General features: G+C 39.9%; 1 protein-coding gene across 1 annotated transcript; it reads right to left on the minus strand.

Moving 5' to 3' along the window:
• Positions 1-404: 404 nt before the first annotated feature.
• On the minus strand, positions 405-11437 carry LOC141949178 (ras-like protein family member 11A-like). Its single transcript, XM_074882448.1, has 4 exons — positions 10982-11437; positions 9494-9550; positions 7013-7095; positions 405-3049 (listed from the first exon to the last, which is right to left on the minus strand). Exons 1-4 carry the CDS (start codon positions 11124-11126, stop codon positions 2582-2584), a joined length of 753 nt encoding a protein of 250 aa, XP_074738549.1. The 5' UTR covers positions 11127-11437; the 3' UTR covers positions 405-2581.
• Positions 11438-14326: the final 2889 nt, after the last annotated feature.

Raw genomic sequence — 14326 nt, forward strand, 5'->3', positions numbered from 1 at the left:
TAAAAATGCTGAGCTCTATTGTCTTCTGTAGATGGTATGTCCTGGCTTAAAACCAGTATCAAAGCTATTACAGGATTTGTATTGCTGGTCAATGAACAAAGGAAATACTGTACTCAAGTTTCTGTAGCAGAATAAATGTTTGCCACATGTTAGTATTTAGGAGAAGACTTAAATGTTTCAGTATTTTTTGGCCTTAGCTAAAATATAGACTTTTTTTTCCCCACCAGTGCCACAGGAATGTGGGAATACTTACTTATGTAGGAGTACAAATGTAGGAATATTTGTGTATACTTCCAAAGCAGGGTGTATTAGGTTATAAGAAGGGAAAAAAATATATTTTTAGTCTAGAATAAACAAGGAACATTTAAAGATGTGAGACATAAAGGAGCCATTTTATACGCTACTCAGGAAAGACCTTGCATGTTTTTATTACTCACTATTGAAAATAAAACATTGACAGGTTTGAAATTTATTGAACTTTCTTCCCAAATAAGAAAGGATTAGAGCTGAGAGAGTAAGTTACAAACAAATGTAACAGGCTAGAGCACCTAATGTCTTCAGCAAATTTAGCCCTTGTTATACAGTACTGGGATGGTAAAATATTTAATTGCTATTCACAATTGGTGATAATTTTTCCACTTTAAACAATTTTCAGTTTGTGTGTCTCACAAACTGTTTGCTTTATTTCATGTTATTGAATCTTTAGATTTGGTATTTGAACTATGCTATTAGTAATTTAAGATATTGAAATTCTGTGTTAATAAACACCATACCAAAAATGCCTGCAATGAATAATGACACTGCTCAAACATCAAATTGTTAATTAACTATAAGCTAAAGTAGAAATCCTGTTACTGTTTGAGTCGCTATTTGGATGGTCTACTACCACTTGAAACTAATTTTTTAAAAAAAAGTGCAGTTCTTTTACGTGAATAAAAGAATTTTAAATTAATCAGAACACAAGACATTCTCAGATGACCAGCTGTGGAAAACAATAAATAAAACAGAAAGTGAGCTGTAGATAGAGCAAATCCAGGTCATAAGGAAAAGAGTTGTCTAATATAGGGACAAGAAAAATATAAAATACATTTTCAAGCCCTGAGCTATATAAATAATCATCAGATTCAATTTACATTTTTGCTGCTCAAAATGAGTAAAAGGTTGATTTAGCTCAGTATTGCCAGCTGAAACTGCAGCTGGGAGTGTTTTTCTATATCCACTAAACTAGGGTTTTCCCCTCTGTGTTCCTGAGTGTAAATCATTGAGCTTTACTTCTTTTCATGGTCCTGTGACCTCATATGGTCTGTTTAAAGAAGAGATTGTTGCATCATGACTTTTACATGGTCCAACCCAGTTTCTTTCCACTCTCATTGAGAATAGAATGATGGATGCTTCATGTTGTTGTTGATACCATGAAACAGGCCAGCTTACAGCATACAGCTTCAAATCCCTTTGTACTTGCTGAGACAGAATGCAGTGAGATGCTGCCAGTGAAATATGTATTGATAGACTGGTGATTTCGATGTGTTGTGAGGTATTGAGTAAAGTCTGTTCTTAAGGCAAATAATGATGAATTCCCAAAGCCAAAAATTTCAGGCATCATAAAACCTTTTCGTCTTTAAAAAAAAAAGGAACCTAATGAATTAAATATACTTTATGTGAAGACCTTGTTTCTTTAAAACACTATTTTGAAGGTAAAATCTAACTAGTTTGGGGGAAAAAAAAAGTTAAATAGTTTTGGGTCACCTCCTTGCTCATGATTAATAGAGTCCATTTTTTTGCAGGTTTTAAACCACACTGTGCTATTTGTCCCTCTCATTGCCATGTAGGAAACCTACAGAAAAATGAGAAGTATGCCACTGAGAAACTGACTACAAAATGCTGGTACAGATATGTATTTTGCCCATATAATCACTTTCAGAAACAGTCAGTATGCATTCAAAGGAAAATAATCTGAAAAAATAGTGATTTTTATAAAATCTCCCTTTAAAGAGACACTGTAAGGCTAAAGCTTGCATATGAACACATCTCTCCCCAAGTTGCTAAGAACACTTTCTAAACTGCAGTTTAAAAGCTTTCAATGACTACTTTTCACTATTTATGCTCTTCGTTTACTTTCTGCCTTTATTTTCCAGTCTTGTGACTAAGCAAATCTGGTAAATTTTGCTTGCTCAGTATAGCTCACATCACTCTCCTCATGTCTTGCTGTAGCTTATTGCCTATGTTTGGGAATACAACCATCCCCAAGATAAGTCACTTCTCTTAAAAGTAGGATTTAATTACCTTTATTAATAAAATCCACATGTTAAGCCTAGACTATCTGACTGTGTCCCTTTCAAAAAGGAAATAATTTGGGACAATCTATTTTTTAAATCACAGTTTCTAAATTCTTTTGCCCCAAAGAGCAAATTCTGTAAGTTCCTTTGCTGAATGAGGACGGGATTTTTAAGGAAGATGTAAAGACAAAATGAAAGAGCCTCTCACACAACCTGATTGCTGAATTTCAGCAATGCCCCTTATTACCAGCTTATTTTCTTGCCTTTTTTTTCAGGGCTGTGGAAAATAATTTCTGTCAGCTACATCAAAGCGTAGTGGCAGATTTCCCTTTGGAAGTCAGAGCCTGTTTCAAACGTCTCTTTAAGTCCTGCATATTTGGAGACTTGGGTCGGACAAGGTGGAGGCCTCTTCGTTTCTCTCCATTGCAGCTCCCAATCATCCTGCTGACCTCCTGGCAAAGCTGCTGGAAGGCTTCATGCACTCCCTCACAGTTCTCCCGGGCTGAAACTTCATAGTAAGTACCTCCCAGTTCACTGGCCAGCTGCAGTCCTTCTTTGGAGGACACCTGCCTGGCTCGCAGGAGGTCTCCTTTGTTCGCCATCAGGAGCAGGGGAATGTTGGCATTCGGGTGAATCTTGCGGATGTGCTGGTGTAGGGGACGGATGACTCGGTAGCTCTCATAGTCTGTGATGGAGTAAACAAAAACGAAGCCATCTGCCCAGTAGATTGAGCGGTTTATCTGCTCTTGGCAGCATATGCTGTCAGTGTCATCCTGCAGTCAAAACCAAGAGGTGTGAGATTAGAAAACTGAGAATAGGGAGCAGACAGAGCAAACAGTCATACAGCACTGTTAGCTACTCAGAGCTTTGTTTTAATGTGTGGCTGTTTCTCAATGTACAGGCAGAAACCTCTCTGACTGCCAGGGAATGTACCAAGGACAGGAGAAACTTCCGCTGTGTCAGTAACATATTACAGGTAAGCAGTAATGTGGAGTGGGGAGGGGTCAGAGCAAATTGGTTGAAAACAAGAGAACAGCCAAAATACTGATACTGAAAAGTTTGTTCCGTATTCTATTGTACTAAACCAGCGTGACAGAAACTGCTCTTTTATTGTGGATAAAATTGTGATGGGCACAGTAAGAATGTTCAAATTCAGCAGGCTAGTCACACTAGTGCAAGTGAGCCGGTTGTCCCCCAAGGTGTTTTTTTAGGGCTTTTTCCAATTCTGTATTCAGTGTCTCCATGGATGAGGGTTTTCACTAATTCTGTTTGGTGAAGCCTGATAGGTTTTTCTGCCATGTAGGTCTCCGGCTAGTCAAAGGCAAAGTTACTTCAAAAAAGCAATTGGTTACAAATAACTAACTGCCGGAATTGAAAATGAGGTGAAACCTCACTGCTCATTTGTAGAGCAGCAATGGGTTTGTATTATTGCTTTGCTGGTCACACATTTGTTCAGTCCACCACCACTCCTACTCAGACAGCCATAACAATCACCAGCATTGGGAATATAAAGCTGAATACAATACTGTGGGGCTTGAAAAGAGATCAACTCACTTTTCAAGATGAAGCTATTTTCAGCTAATCCTCTACTCTTTGTTATCCGTGCTGGCCCGTAGCCCAACCAGATAGGGAGATCACTGCTGCAGTTACTGCCGGTATGCTTGGTTTGTAAGAACTGACATTAATATTACAGGCTTTCTGGAACTTTGGAATTTCTTTCATATCCAACAAGCACTACGTATATTCAGTATTCAGCTCTTGATGAAGTTGGTAGGAATTAGAGGCTTTTGTGTATTTTAGGGGGAGTTCAACATCATGAATATAGAGCCCAAACTTTTATTATTGTTATTGCTAAATTCTATTTAAGAAATCTTCATCAATTTCAGTAAGACTATTAGAACATATGTTCCATTATCTATTTATCTATAGAATATATATCTGCCATTCACATTAATTTTAGCAGAGTTTACATGTGCTCAGCCATCTTCCAAAACGGATTACTTTTGTTTAGACACCTAAATATGAATTTTAAACCTAACTTCAGGAAGAAGAAGTGGAAAAGAATCAGTAAAACTGATCAGTTCTTTTATGGTAGATCAGACAGTAAAAAAAGGACTACCAACAAGGCTCTTCTGTGAGAAGAAGGAAGCAGAATTTCTGAAGGCTCAGAGTATAAATTAGGCTTACAACTTTCAACAGGAGTTCTGCTAACTAATTGCCCTTCGTAAATATATCAATATTGCCAATAGAGACACTGGCTCATCATACCTAATAGTTCTTTGCCCTTGCCAGCTCACAGTAACACTAAATCCTGTTAGCAGTGAAATTGTTTAACAGATGCTCTTATCAGTCCTCTCTCCCCCCAAAATCCTCAAATCCAAAAACCCAACAGAAGTGCACATGGAATGCAGAAGGATCCTCACTAGCAGCCTTGTTTAAAAGGTCAGTGAGTGTGAACTTAAGCCAGGACAGGGCAGGCTGTGGGAAGAAGGGCAATTTTCACTGTTGGTGTCTGGTTTGTAGCCAATCTGTAGATAATTAGCCACCCTTCAAGTCCTGCTAGCTTCTTTTCACCAGCAAACTCCTTTCATGGGGAAAAAGAACTAATTGCTCTGGCAAGCGTTTGAAAATGTTTTTTGGAGAAGGTGTACATTCAGAGAGCCCTAATGAGCAGAAATTCTCAGTTACTCCAGCTAGGCCCACCCAGTAGTGAGATGGATGGATAATCCCCAACGGAATGCTTTATTCAGGAAAATCAAAGGGTAATGGGCTACTTTTTAAATGGAAATCTCTGCTCCAGAATGAATTTTGAAACACACAGTCATTTGCCATGTATAGACCAAGCAGCAATGAATCACCTAACAAAACCAGTTATCTGTTTGCTTCTGTTTCTCTCTTAAACATTAACATTTCCAGTGTGGCTAGAATCCTGAGTGATTCCACGTGACTTCCTCCCAAAACACTGTACTCGGCCTGCAGAATGCAAAAAACTCTCTTCCTTAAGGGTTTTAACAGAAAATCCAACCTATTCTCAGTCTTAACAAGTCCTGTTCAGGAACAGTCCCTTCAAATTACTTCATATACATCATTTGATGCAAACAGAGATACAGGCTAAGATAAGTGTGTCTGTGGGAACTGTTGAAACAGTGCAGACCTTTGACTGGGACAAAGAAAATGAAACTCCTTCCTAACTAAATCAAAATCGTTTCTGACTAAAAAACCTCAGCTGTTGGCATTACTAAATTTTGTGGAGCTCTGGCTACAGTCACAGAACTACAGGGCACAGTCTTAATTAAACAGGGAAACTGGAAAATAAACATATATCTGGTGAAAGAGGGCATTAAATTATTTCACTCCCTCCTTTCTCCATGGGATAGAACAGAGAGAGGATTCCCTTTGTTAAGTGTTTATCAGGCAGTCCCAATTGTGCCTAATCACCACCCACAGCTTCTCTTTGCAGGTCCTCTCTAAGCAAGCTGGCACAGGGCCTTTGTACTATTAAGTCCCACTTGAATATTTGGAGAACTTCCATAGCAGCTTTTGTTTGCTTCTTAGTGTCCAGAGTAAATAAGGGGTCCTCTCCTCTGCTCTGTGCACCCCCAGCAGTAGAGAGTGTGGAACTTTGTCAAGGCTTTCTGCTTAAATCTACTTCCAGTGATCGGAGGAAATGGAAATGGAAACTGAGGCTGTAGGAACTTTACTTATCGTTTTCTGTAAACTCAGGATAGAACAGTTCTACAGCACAGAAATGAGCCCATGCACACATGGGTCTGTGCAGACAAAACAAGGTATATAAAGCTGTCCAGGGCTAGCCTGAAAGAGGATGAGAGAAGGTGGTGTTCCCATCCAGAAATATATTTGGCCAAGTGTGACCTTAAACTGAGGTTAAGGTCAAATCTAGAAGTTTAGGTTTGATGGTAGCAAGAGGATACATCATTTTATCATGAAATCTCAGCTATTGCATAGGAATTATTACTCTCATGAGATTTCCATCGTTCATGTAAAGACAAGTTTCATTACATTTCCTGATGCTTTGACACTATTTTCATCCTCTTATTCTGCATGTGAAGCAGATCTTCAAAAAAAGACATCTTAAACTTAAGTCCTGCTTGGAAAAATATTTCTAGAAACAGGTTCCTAGTCAAATATTAAATCTAGAATATCTAAAACACTGATAGAAAGAGGGATGTAGATAAATGTTAACACCTTAAAAATAAGGAATGAATAAAAGTAAAATTAAAAAAACTCACAGAAGTAAGGAAACCACTGAAAAGCACCCTAGTTGGAATAAGTGTTGTGAGGCCTGTCCCCTTGGAAAGAAAACTTTTCTAGAGAAGAGCAATTCTGGGTGTGCAGAAAGGTCTAAGATGAGCCAGCTGGGCCTCCAGACAGGTGAGTTTTCTGCCACACAGGGACAGAAACCATTTTACAGGAAATAATCAAGGAGTTGGCAGGAGCAAGCCAGGTTATGATTTTACTGCTATTTAGGCTTGGGATGCAGTAATGTGTTTGAAACAGATTTGTTTTAATTTTGACTTACTCTTAAAGGAGCCTGATTTAACCACTTCAAGGGCTCATTTTGGTAGGGCTTAAGGTACCCCCATTAGTCTTCATTTGGGCTTGAGACCAGGTATTTTTCTGCTGACTAAATGGAGTTGCTTATATATGAAAGTGCTGGCAACAAACAAGAGTCAATAACTGTTGTAAACTACTAATGTACTGAACAGATGTTTTACCTCCAATGAAACAAAGGGAGTATCCTGCACCTGTAGAGAGATCTGTTCCCCATCTATGGTGAACTTTCTTGAATACAAAGCGCCTGGTGGAAAAGTAAGATCATTAGAGTCAGTGACTGTAACAAAGAAGAAAGAGTACATAAAGGCAAAATGGAACTGTTAAAATCCAGATTTTTGAGGCTTATGATATGTAGCTGCTTATAGAAAAGTGAATGGCACAAGAGCGGTTGTGTGGCTGTTTACTTAAGTAAACTGGTTTTGTGTTTGCTGTGTGGTCAGATGTTTTGAATGTATACCTAGGATGGTATCTGGGAAAGGTGGCGTTCTGTATTGAATCAGTCAAAGTGGGCACATAAATCCCATTCTGGTTTCCAATCCATATTGTTAACTTTTTAAAAATGTGGACTGCATATATCTCAAACCAAGATATCCAGGTGTTGCTGTAAAAGGAGTGAGCTGTTTCCTATTCCATTTTTCTGAAAGTTTTTAAAAAAGGAAAGTATTCTAGTTTTGGACACAGAGGAAGTGACTGTATACAAATTGCCCAGAGACTCTTTGGAATTTGTCTGGCCTTAGCAGTCAGAGTTTGGTTGAAATCCCCAAAGACTGGACACTTGAATCTGACTTTGGTTAATCTGAATGACACATATTCAGGGCCAAATGCTAGTTCAAACCATCTAGGACTGATCCAGCCCTAATAAAACCATCACCATTCTGGGCTTTAACTTGATTTTGTTACTGGAATGTGGGTTAAGTGACAATGAAAACTTAAGTTTTGATCTTACAAGCTATCTGTGGTTGTGATAAGGACAGCTTCAGAGATAGATGCCATTATCACTTTTCTTTAGGACTTAATAGCAGTCACATGGATATGTGAAGAAATGCTATGTCCATAGCTGTTGTATACAGCCTTTCAGTCTTGTCCAAATACAATTGTCACCGCTGCATCTAAAACAATGTACTTCATCTCAAACATAGAGAAAACCTGTCTATCGGAGAGTAAGGAATTCAGATTAACAGGAAGGTCAGTTAATGACAATAATGCCATCACTTCTGAAAATAGTCTTTGGTTCAAGGAAACAGGTGTTTTGATTCCAGTGGAAAAGTCTCTGAGCTCATAGAAACACTTACAATATAAGGAAATTTAGTATGGCAAAGTTTGCTGCATCTGAATCCAACATTATCATATTATGTTTTAATATTGACTCTGTGAAGTGATCTAGCCCTTCTGGGATTTTTTTTTTTTTTTTGAAAACATATCAGATTTTAAGCTGAAAAGATGTTACTGTTTTGTGGGAAGATACTGCACCCCTGAACCAATATGAGACAACATATTATTCCTACTCTAATGCACTGCAGAAAAAAGAGCAGGTACTTCCAGACACTGTCTGTGCTCTGCCTTATACCCAACTGAAGGAGAAGCATGGTTGAATGATCACAAATACACTGCCACCTGTTTCTTATTTCTGGCATATTTATTTCTTCTATAGCGTGGTTGTTGGACTAGTAGCTTAATGAGAAAAGCATGTGGTTCTCAGCAATGTCTCTGGCAGCAATCCATTGCAAAGCTCAGAAGTCTAACTGATATACAGTCTCCCACAGAAGAGATGAAGGAAAAGAAAGAGAAGTAGTGCAGCCAACCATCAAGGTTACTTAGGGTCAGTGAGAGGGAGCTGTAAGGAGGAGCTTTCAGACTGTATTTCATCAGACAGGCAGAGATCAAAGGTGCCTTGTACTGCCATCTCCTTTCCTAACTCATCATTCTAAATTCAGCATGCACCTCCAAAGTGAAGCAATCACTGCTTTGAATCCTGTCCTCCTTCACCCAAAAACTGTGAGATGGCCTATGTGTGGAATGTGCTAGTAGATATGAGCACGGTGTACATAGATCCTTTGTACAACATGGGCCAATACAGTTGGCACTTTCTTAGAACAGAGGCTGTGAATTAAACAGTTCACATGAACACATCCTCTGAGGTGTCAGGATTAAACAAGAAATGCAGTAGAAACAGTTTGCATGGTGACTTTGCTTATCTTATAGAAAGAAGACTTCAATTTGGAAGTCTCCCTTGTCATAAAAGCCACTGAAAAAAGGGAGCACACAAAAAAATTTCTGAACTGCCTTTTACGCACTTTGGAATTCCTCTGCCTTCCCTGGGGTTGCAGAGAGAGCAGCGTTGGGTTTCTGCCGTTTAGTCGATATGCAAGTTGTTCCTTGAGGCTGCATTTTAGTATAGGTATTTCCCCAAGCAAACCTTTTACTCCGATCCTTTTCCATCAAGTTGGAAAAAAAAATAGCTAAAAGGATCATAAATAATGAGCCTTTGATTTATTGCTTTCATAGCTTGAGGCTATTAACTGAAAATATGCACCTTATGGACATCTAACACTGCTTGGCTTTCCTGTAATATGCACCAGTCACAAAACAGAGGAGATTTCTTTTCAGGCTATCTGCAGTACTGCAGTAGAAAGCAGACTCACCAGTATTGGCTTCATAGTCTCCAATAAATCTCTTTGTGAGAAAGCGTACAACCAGAGCTGTAAAACAATGAAAAAAATATGGGTCTTTAATGTGAACCAAAACCAATCTTTGCAGAACACATGGAATATCTTACTGGAAGAGTTAGTATATATGGAACCAAGTTAATCTTTGAACTGCTCACATATTATTCTGCAAATGTTTCTCTCAACACTCACAGAAAAAGATCTGGGGTCAGGCTGTGATACCTAATGCACAGTTTTTCACAACTTGTATTGGAATTTAACCCTTAAATTCAGTGTGGCTATTCAGTGTAGGATACGGAGGTTTGTTTGTTGTACTGCAGGTATAACAATCTGACTTTTGGTTTGAAATAATTTAGAAAAAGAGTAACAAGCCAATAAACTGAAACTAATCCCAGTACCACATTTAAGACTTCTGTGTCATGTAAGAAGTGAGGCAGATGGATGTAATAGTTCTTCCCAGCCTTAAAAATCCTCAGTCCTCCTCATGAAACCCATTAGTGATATCTAATCACATCCAGCAAACAAACTGCATGTGCTCTGCACACATGGGTCATGCTGCAGCACCCTGAGCCTTCTTATCCATCTTAACCTGCGGTGCTTTCTTACACTGTTGGATTAGAACATTTTCCTTTTTCTTGATCACTTTATAACACTTAAAATCCCATCATGGCAACAGTAACTTATATTCTTGTAGTGTTCTCATCTCATCAGATTCCTAATCATTTGCAAAGCCTCTTAGTTAACAGTTAAATAAAAGGGTTTATTCTGCAAACAACTCTATCATAGATTTCATTTAAAACAATAATTTTTCTCGCAGTGGATACTGGCTCACCTCTTTAGTACCCTTAAATGAAATTGATTGTGCAGCTGTCTTCAACAAACTACTTTTAAAAATAATATGAAAATGTGACTGCTTCAAATCCAAAGCAATCAAACATTTTACTGAGTCCTGTGGAACCTCAGATGTAGTAAAACAGATCTGGCCTTAATAATTTCTGAAATCAAAAGCAATAATATTTTCAAAAGCAATAATGCTCGCTTTACCCTCTTTTCTTCTCTCTTTTGGAGAATAATACAGGAAGACACATCTTGTACAGTTATTTGTCTGCAGAGCATAAAACATTTACAGCAGGAGAATAAAAACCACTAGTAGTCCCTTTTTTGGGGTGTGGAAATTTAGACATGGTTAAATAATTTGCACAAGGCTAAGTAGAATCATTTGTGAGTACAGAGCTACCAACACAGTGCCCTCTCCTTGTAACTGCCGTCTCCCGTTGGCTGCTCACACAGACCTACCGCAAATCTGCCTCACAAATTATTCAGTGCATTTTCAAAAAAAAAGTAACTTAAAATGTTCAAGCTACAGCAGTTAAGGCTTTTAACAGCCTTGGCTCTATCTGAGCTGCAAATGAGCTCTTAAGTACAGCAGCAAGAAAAAGCATGGAACTACACCTGTGGACTTACCTGTCTTGCCAACGCTACTGCCACCCAATACCACGAGCTTGATGATTTTGTTGGGCACGCAGTCTAATACAGGATACTCTGGTATGGGGAGCAAGAGAAAGTTAGTAGAATACTGTGACATAGTATCCTGAGAGATGAGACGCATGCCAGAAATGAGAGCTGTTCAACTCCGGTAGGAGTTGGGGGAGAAAAGAAGGAAAACAGCTTCTCGGTGTCTGTTGTTGGCTGTATATCCTTGGATAGAGAAGCCTTCTCATTTCATTTAAGTAGCTTTCCTGAGGAATGTTAGAGTGACTGGCCTCCTCTTCCCGATGCCTCTGCTCAGACTGCAACTTTGGAAAGCAAAAGGGAACTTTTTGATCAGCCCCCGTGAAAACTGACTCCTCCATTCCCCAGCCAATCACAAGTGAAACCATGACATTCCTCCAGCCGGGCACCAAGCGGGTGCCTCCATCAACCACGCTCCCTCACTCGCTCGCTGCTTTATCTCTCCCCACTGCCTGGTTTATGCGCTGCCCCTTGGCTCTTTACTAAAACGAGATTCTTCAGTTTCACAGTCATCACGGTAGCATTTTCAGCAAGTTACAGTCACCCTCGTGCTCTGCTCTAATTCCACTTTGAATAATCCCATTCTGCCTGTCTAGTTTCTTTGCATTTTCAATTGTCTCCAACTCCATGCTCTGTTGTTCTCCCTGTCCTATTGTGTCCTGCAGTTGGGCCCCTTCAGAGTGCCGAAGCTGATGGGACACTCCCCTTCAGGAAAACAAACACATTTTCCACCCCCCCACAGTTTTTAGGCAGCTGGGGGTTATTCCAAAATACTAGCTCACGTGTATCCTCCAGGATACATTTGATCTGCTGGTTTATACACATTGTTAGTCTTAATGGCCCGCTGGAATGTGGGTTAGCATTGGGTTGGGACACTGCAGTTTCTCCAAACATGGAAAAGTGAATTTCGGGCTGGCGACAGACTTGAGAAGGCTGACGAAGGACTCCGTATCCTTCAGTGGAGCGAGCCAGAGAGAAGGAATGAAGAAAGAATGACTTCTATAGGAAAACTCAGCATAGTTTTAAGACAGCTGGCGGCTGCAAGGTCTGTTGGGATGACAGCATGTAACCGTACACTAGCTGCAATCAACTCTCAGTTATCAAGGATAATGGGGAGGGAAGAAAAAGGGAAGAGCAGTAGGGAGGGAATGACCCAGATAAAGCAAAACTGCAAATAATATAAACCAGATGTAAATTAAACTACAGAAAATATAGTTAGAGCATTCATCTTTGAAAAACTTCTCAAAAGAGGTCTGCAAGGGGCAGGAGCAGCTTTAGGCAGCAGTGGCAAGAGACAAGCCTGGTGCAGGCAGCATACTTCTGAGACGTGTACTCTGTCACGCTGTGTGGGAGACGTGGATATTAACGGAAAGTGGCACCACAAGCTAATCCACCCACAGATCATGGAGACCTGAGGATGCAGATTTTTCCTGTCTTCTGTACACTCCTAGCAGGCAGAAGGTAGGCATGGCTCATTATGTAGAGGCTGCAGCCACCAAAAAGACTTTTTCTGCCCAGTTGCTTTCACGCCACTGCTTTCAATCACAGCACACACATAAGTTCTCCCCAGCAGGTTTTAGAGGCCGGGGGTATGGTTGTGAACTGGCACAAGAGAATGAGAAATCAGGTCAGGTCTCTAGATGACTACACCTTCCCGAAGCACTGGAGGCCAGGTTGTCAAATGATCTCAATTTCCATACCGGCATCACAGAGGACAGGCTAAGTGTGAACTGGCTTTAGAAAAATCCAGCTTCAGTGCACAGCAGTCCAGTGAAATAGGCACAAGATTCAGATTTATAGATGTGTCACTTTTCTAAGGCTCTGTTTCCCCTCTAAAAACTACTTCTGAAGCAGTATTTGTGCAGAGTTGCTGTGTAAGCACCAAGTGTTATTACTTTGACCATCATCACAGTCAGCTGATGAAGAGGTGGAACAAAATGTCTGGAGGGCTACCCAGCTCATGGTACTGGGAGAGAGCCACCAGATCATGTGTCTTTTGGGACATGGCTCCTATGTGAATGTTTTTCAAATCTTCTGTAAATTTGCTTCCAGATTTTTGCAAACACCCAAACACTGAAAAATCTTTTCCAGGAAATTTCATTACCAGGGTGCTTTAATCTCACACAAGTTTTGTAAGAACAGGCAAAATGAGAGGAGGAATAGGAAAATGCTCAAAATCTTGTGGTCAATTAACAGGACACTTTGAAATGTGTTGTTGAGCTGGACACATAATAAATTTTGGGATTAGCTAGCAGCAGTCTGTAACTGTCCACCTCTCTAAGTATATGATGTTGGAACCTTTGTTACCATTTGCTATTAAAAGCATATGTTAGTGAGTAATATAAAAGTATTCATCACAATAGTCCTTCTATAAAAACAAACAGTAATATATCTGTCAGCTTCTAGGTGGCCAGAAGAGTTTCAGCCCAGAAAAAAAAAGCCAGGTAAGTTAAGCAAGATCCTGGAGAATATACCATATGAGCAAAGACTTTCCTAGAATAATACAGATCTGCTGGCTTGCTCCAAAAGAGAGGCAACACAATCCACAGAAACAAAAGTTGAAGTCCTTTTGAATAACTAAATGTTGTGCCAGTGCTGAGGAACTCCAGAAGGTTCTCACAAAAGTGAGTGAGTGCTCATAAAGTCAGCAGGTGAGCTTTAGTCTAGATAAATGTAAGTTAATCTAGAGAAAAAGAATATAAACTATGCTTAAACGATGCTGAACTTGGATGTGGCACTCATAAATTAGGAAAGAGACCTTAGAGTCATCACTGGCAGTCCACACTTGTCAGTTCAGTGTGCAACAGCAGCAAAATAAGCCAACAAAATGTTGAGTATTCTTGGCAGGGGAATGGAGAAGGAGACATAGGGTACCATTTTGCTGCTTATGTAGACCCTCAGAGCATCCCCATTGCCAGTGTGGCATGCAGTTCTCTGCATCTCAAAAACATAGTGGCGGCTGCGACGGCACAGAGCAGGGCACCAAAACTGATCATGGGCCTGGAGCAGCTGCTGTATCAGGAAAGACTGGAAAAGCTGTTTACCATGTGCCTGTATGGATGCTGGTGCTGACACGAGAGGAGATGTGTGGGGGAAAGGAGTGAAAGACCAGTGGTGGGGGAAATGTTGAACTGCTGCTTTTGGCAGCTGTGATGGCTTCTGGTTGTTTAAAACAAATGTGAAAGCAGTTTTAGAATGCATCTTGGAAGCAGACCAATCAATTTCTAGTTCCTTTGCTAATATGGTTCAGTCTAAATTTCTTATGCACTAGCCCAGGCTTCTTGAGCTTCGAATCAA

Source organism: Strix uralensis, chromosome 13 (genome assembly GCF_047716275.1).
Source record: "Strix uralensis isolate ZFMK-TIS-50842 chromosome 13, bStrUra1, whole genome shotgun sequence".
NCBI lineage: Eukaryota > Metazoa > Chordata > Aves > Strigiformes > Strigidae > Strix > Strix uralensis.

Excerpts from the sequence above, each read along its gene's own strand:
- LOC141949178 (XM_074882448.1), bottom strand. The coding sequence starts at position 11,126 with ATGCGTCTCATCTCTCAGGATACTATGTCACAGTATTCTACTAACTTT. Across the intron at positions 7,096-9,493 it reads AGACTATGAAGCCAATACTG|GCGCTTTGTATTCAAGAAAG; the intron begins GTGAGTCTGCTT and ends CTTTTCCACCAG. Across the intron at positions 3,050-7,012 it reads CTCCCTTTGTTTCATTGGAG|GATGACACTGACAGCATATG; the intron begins GTAAAACATCTG and ends TTTTGACTGCAG.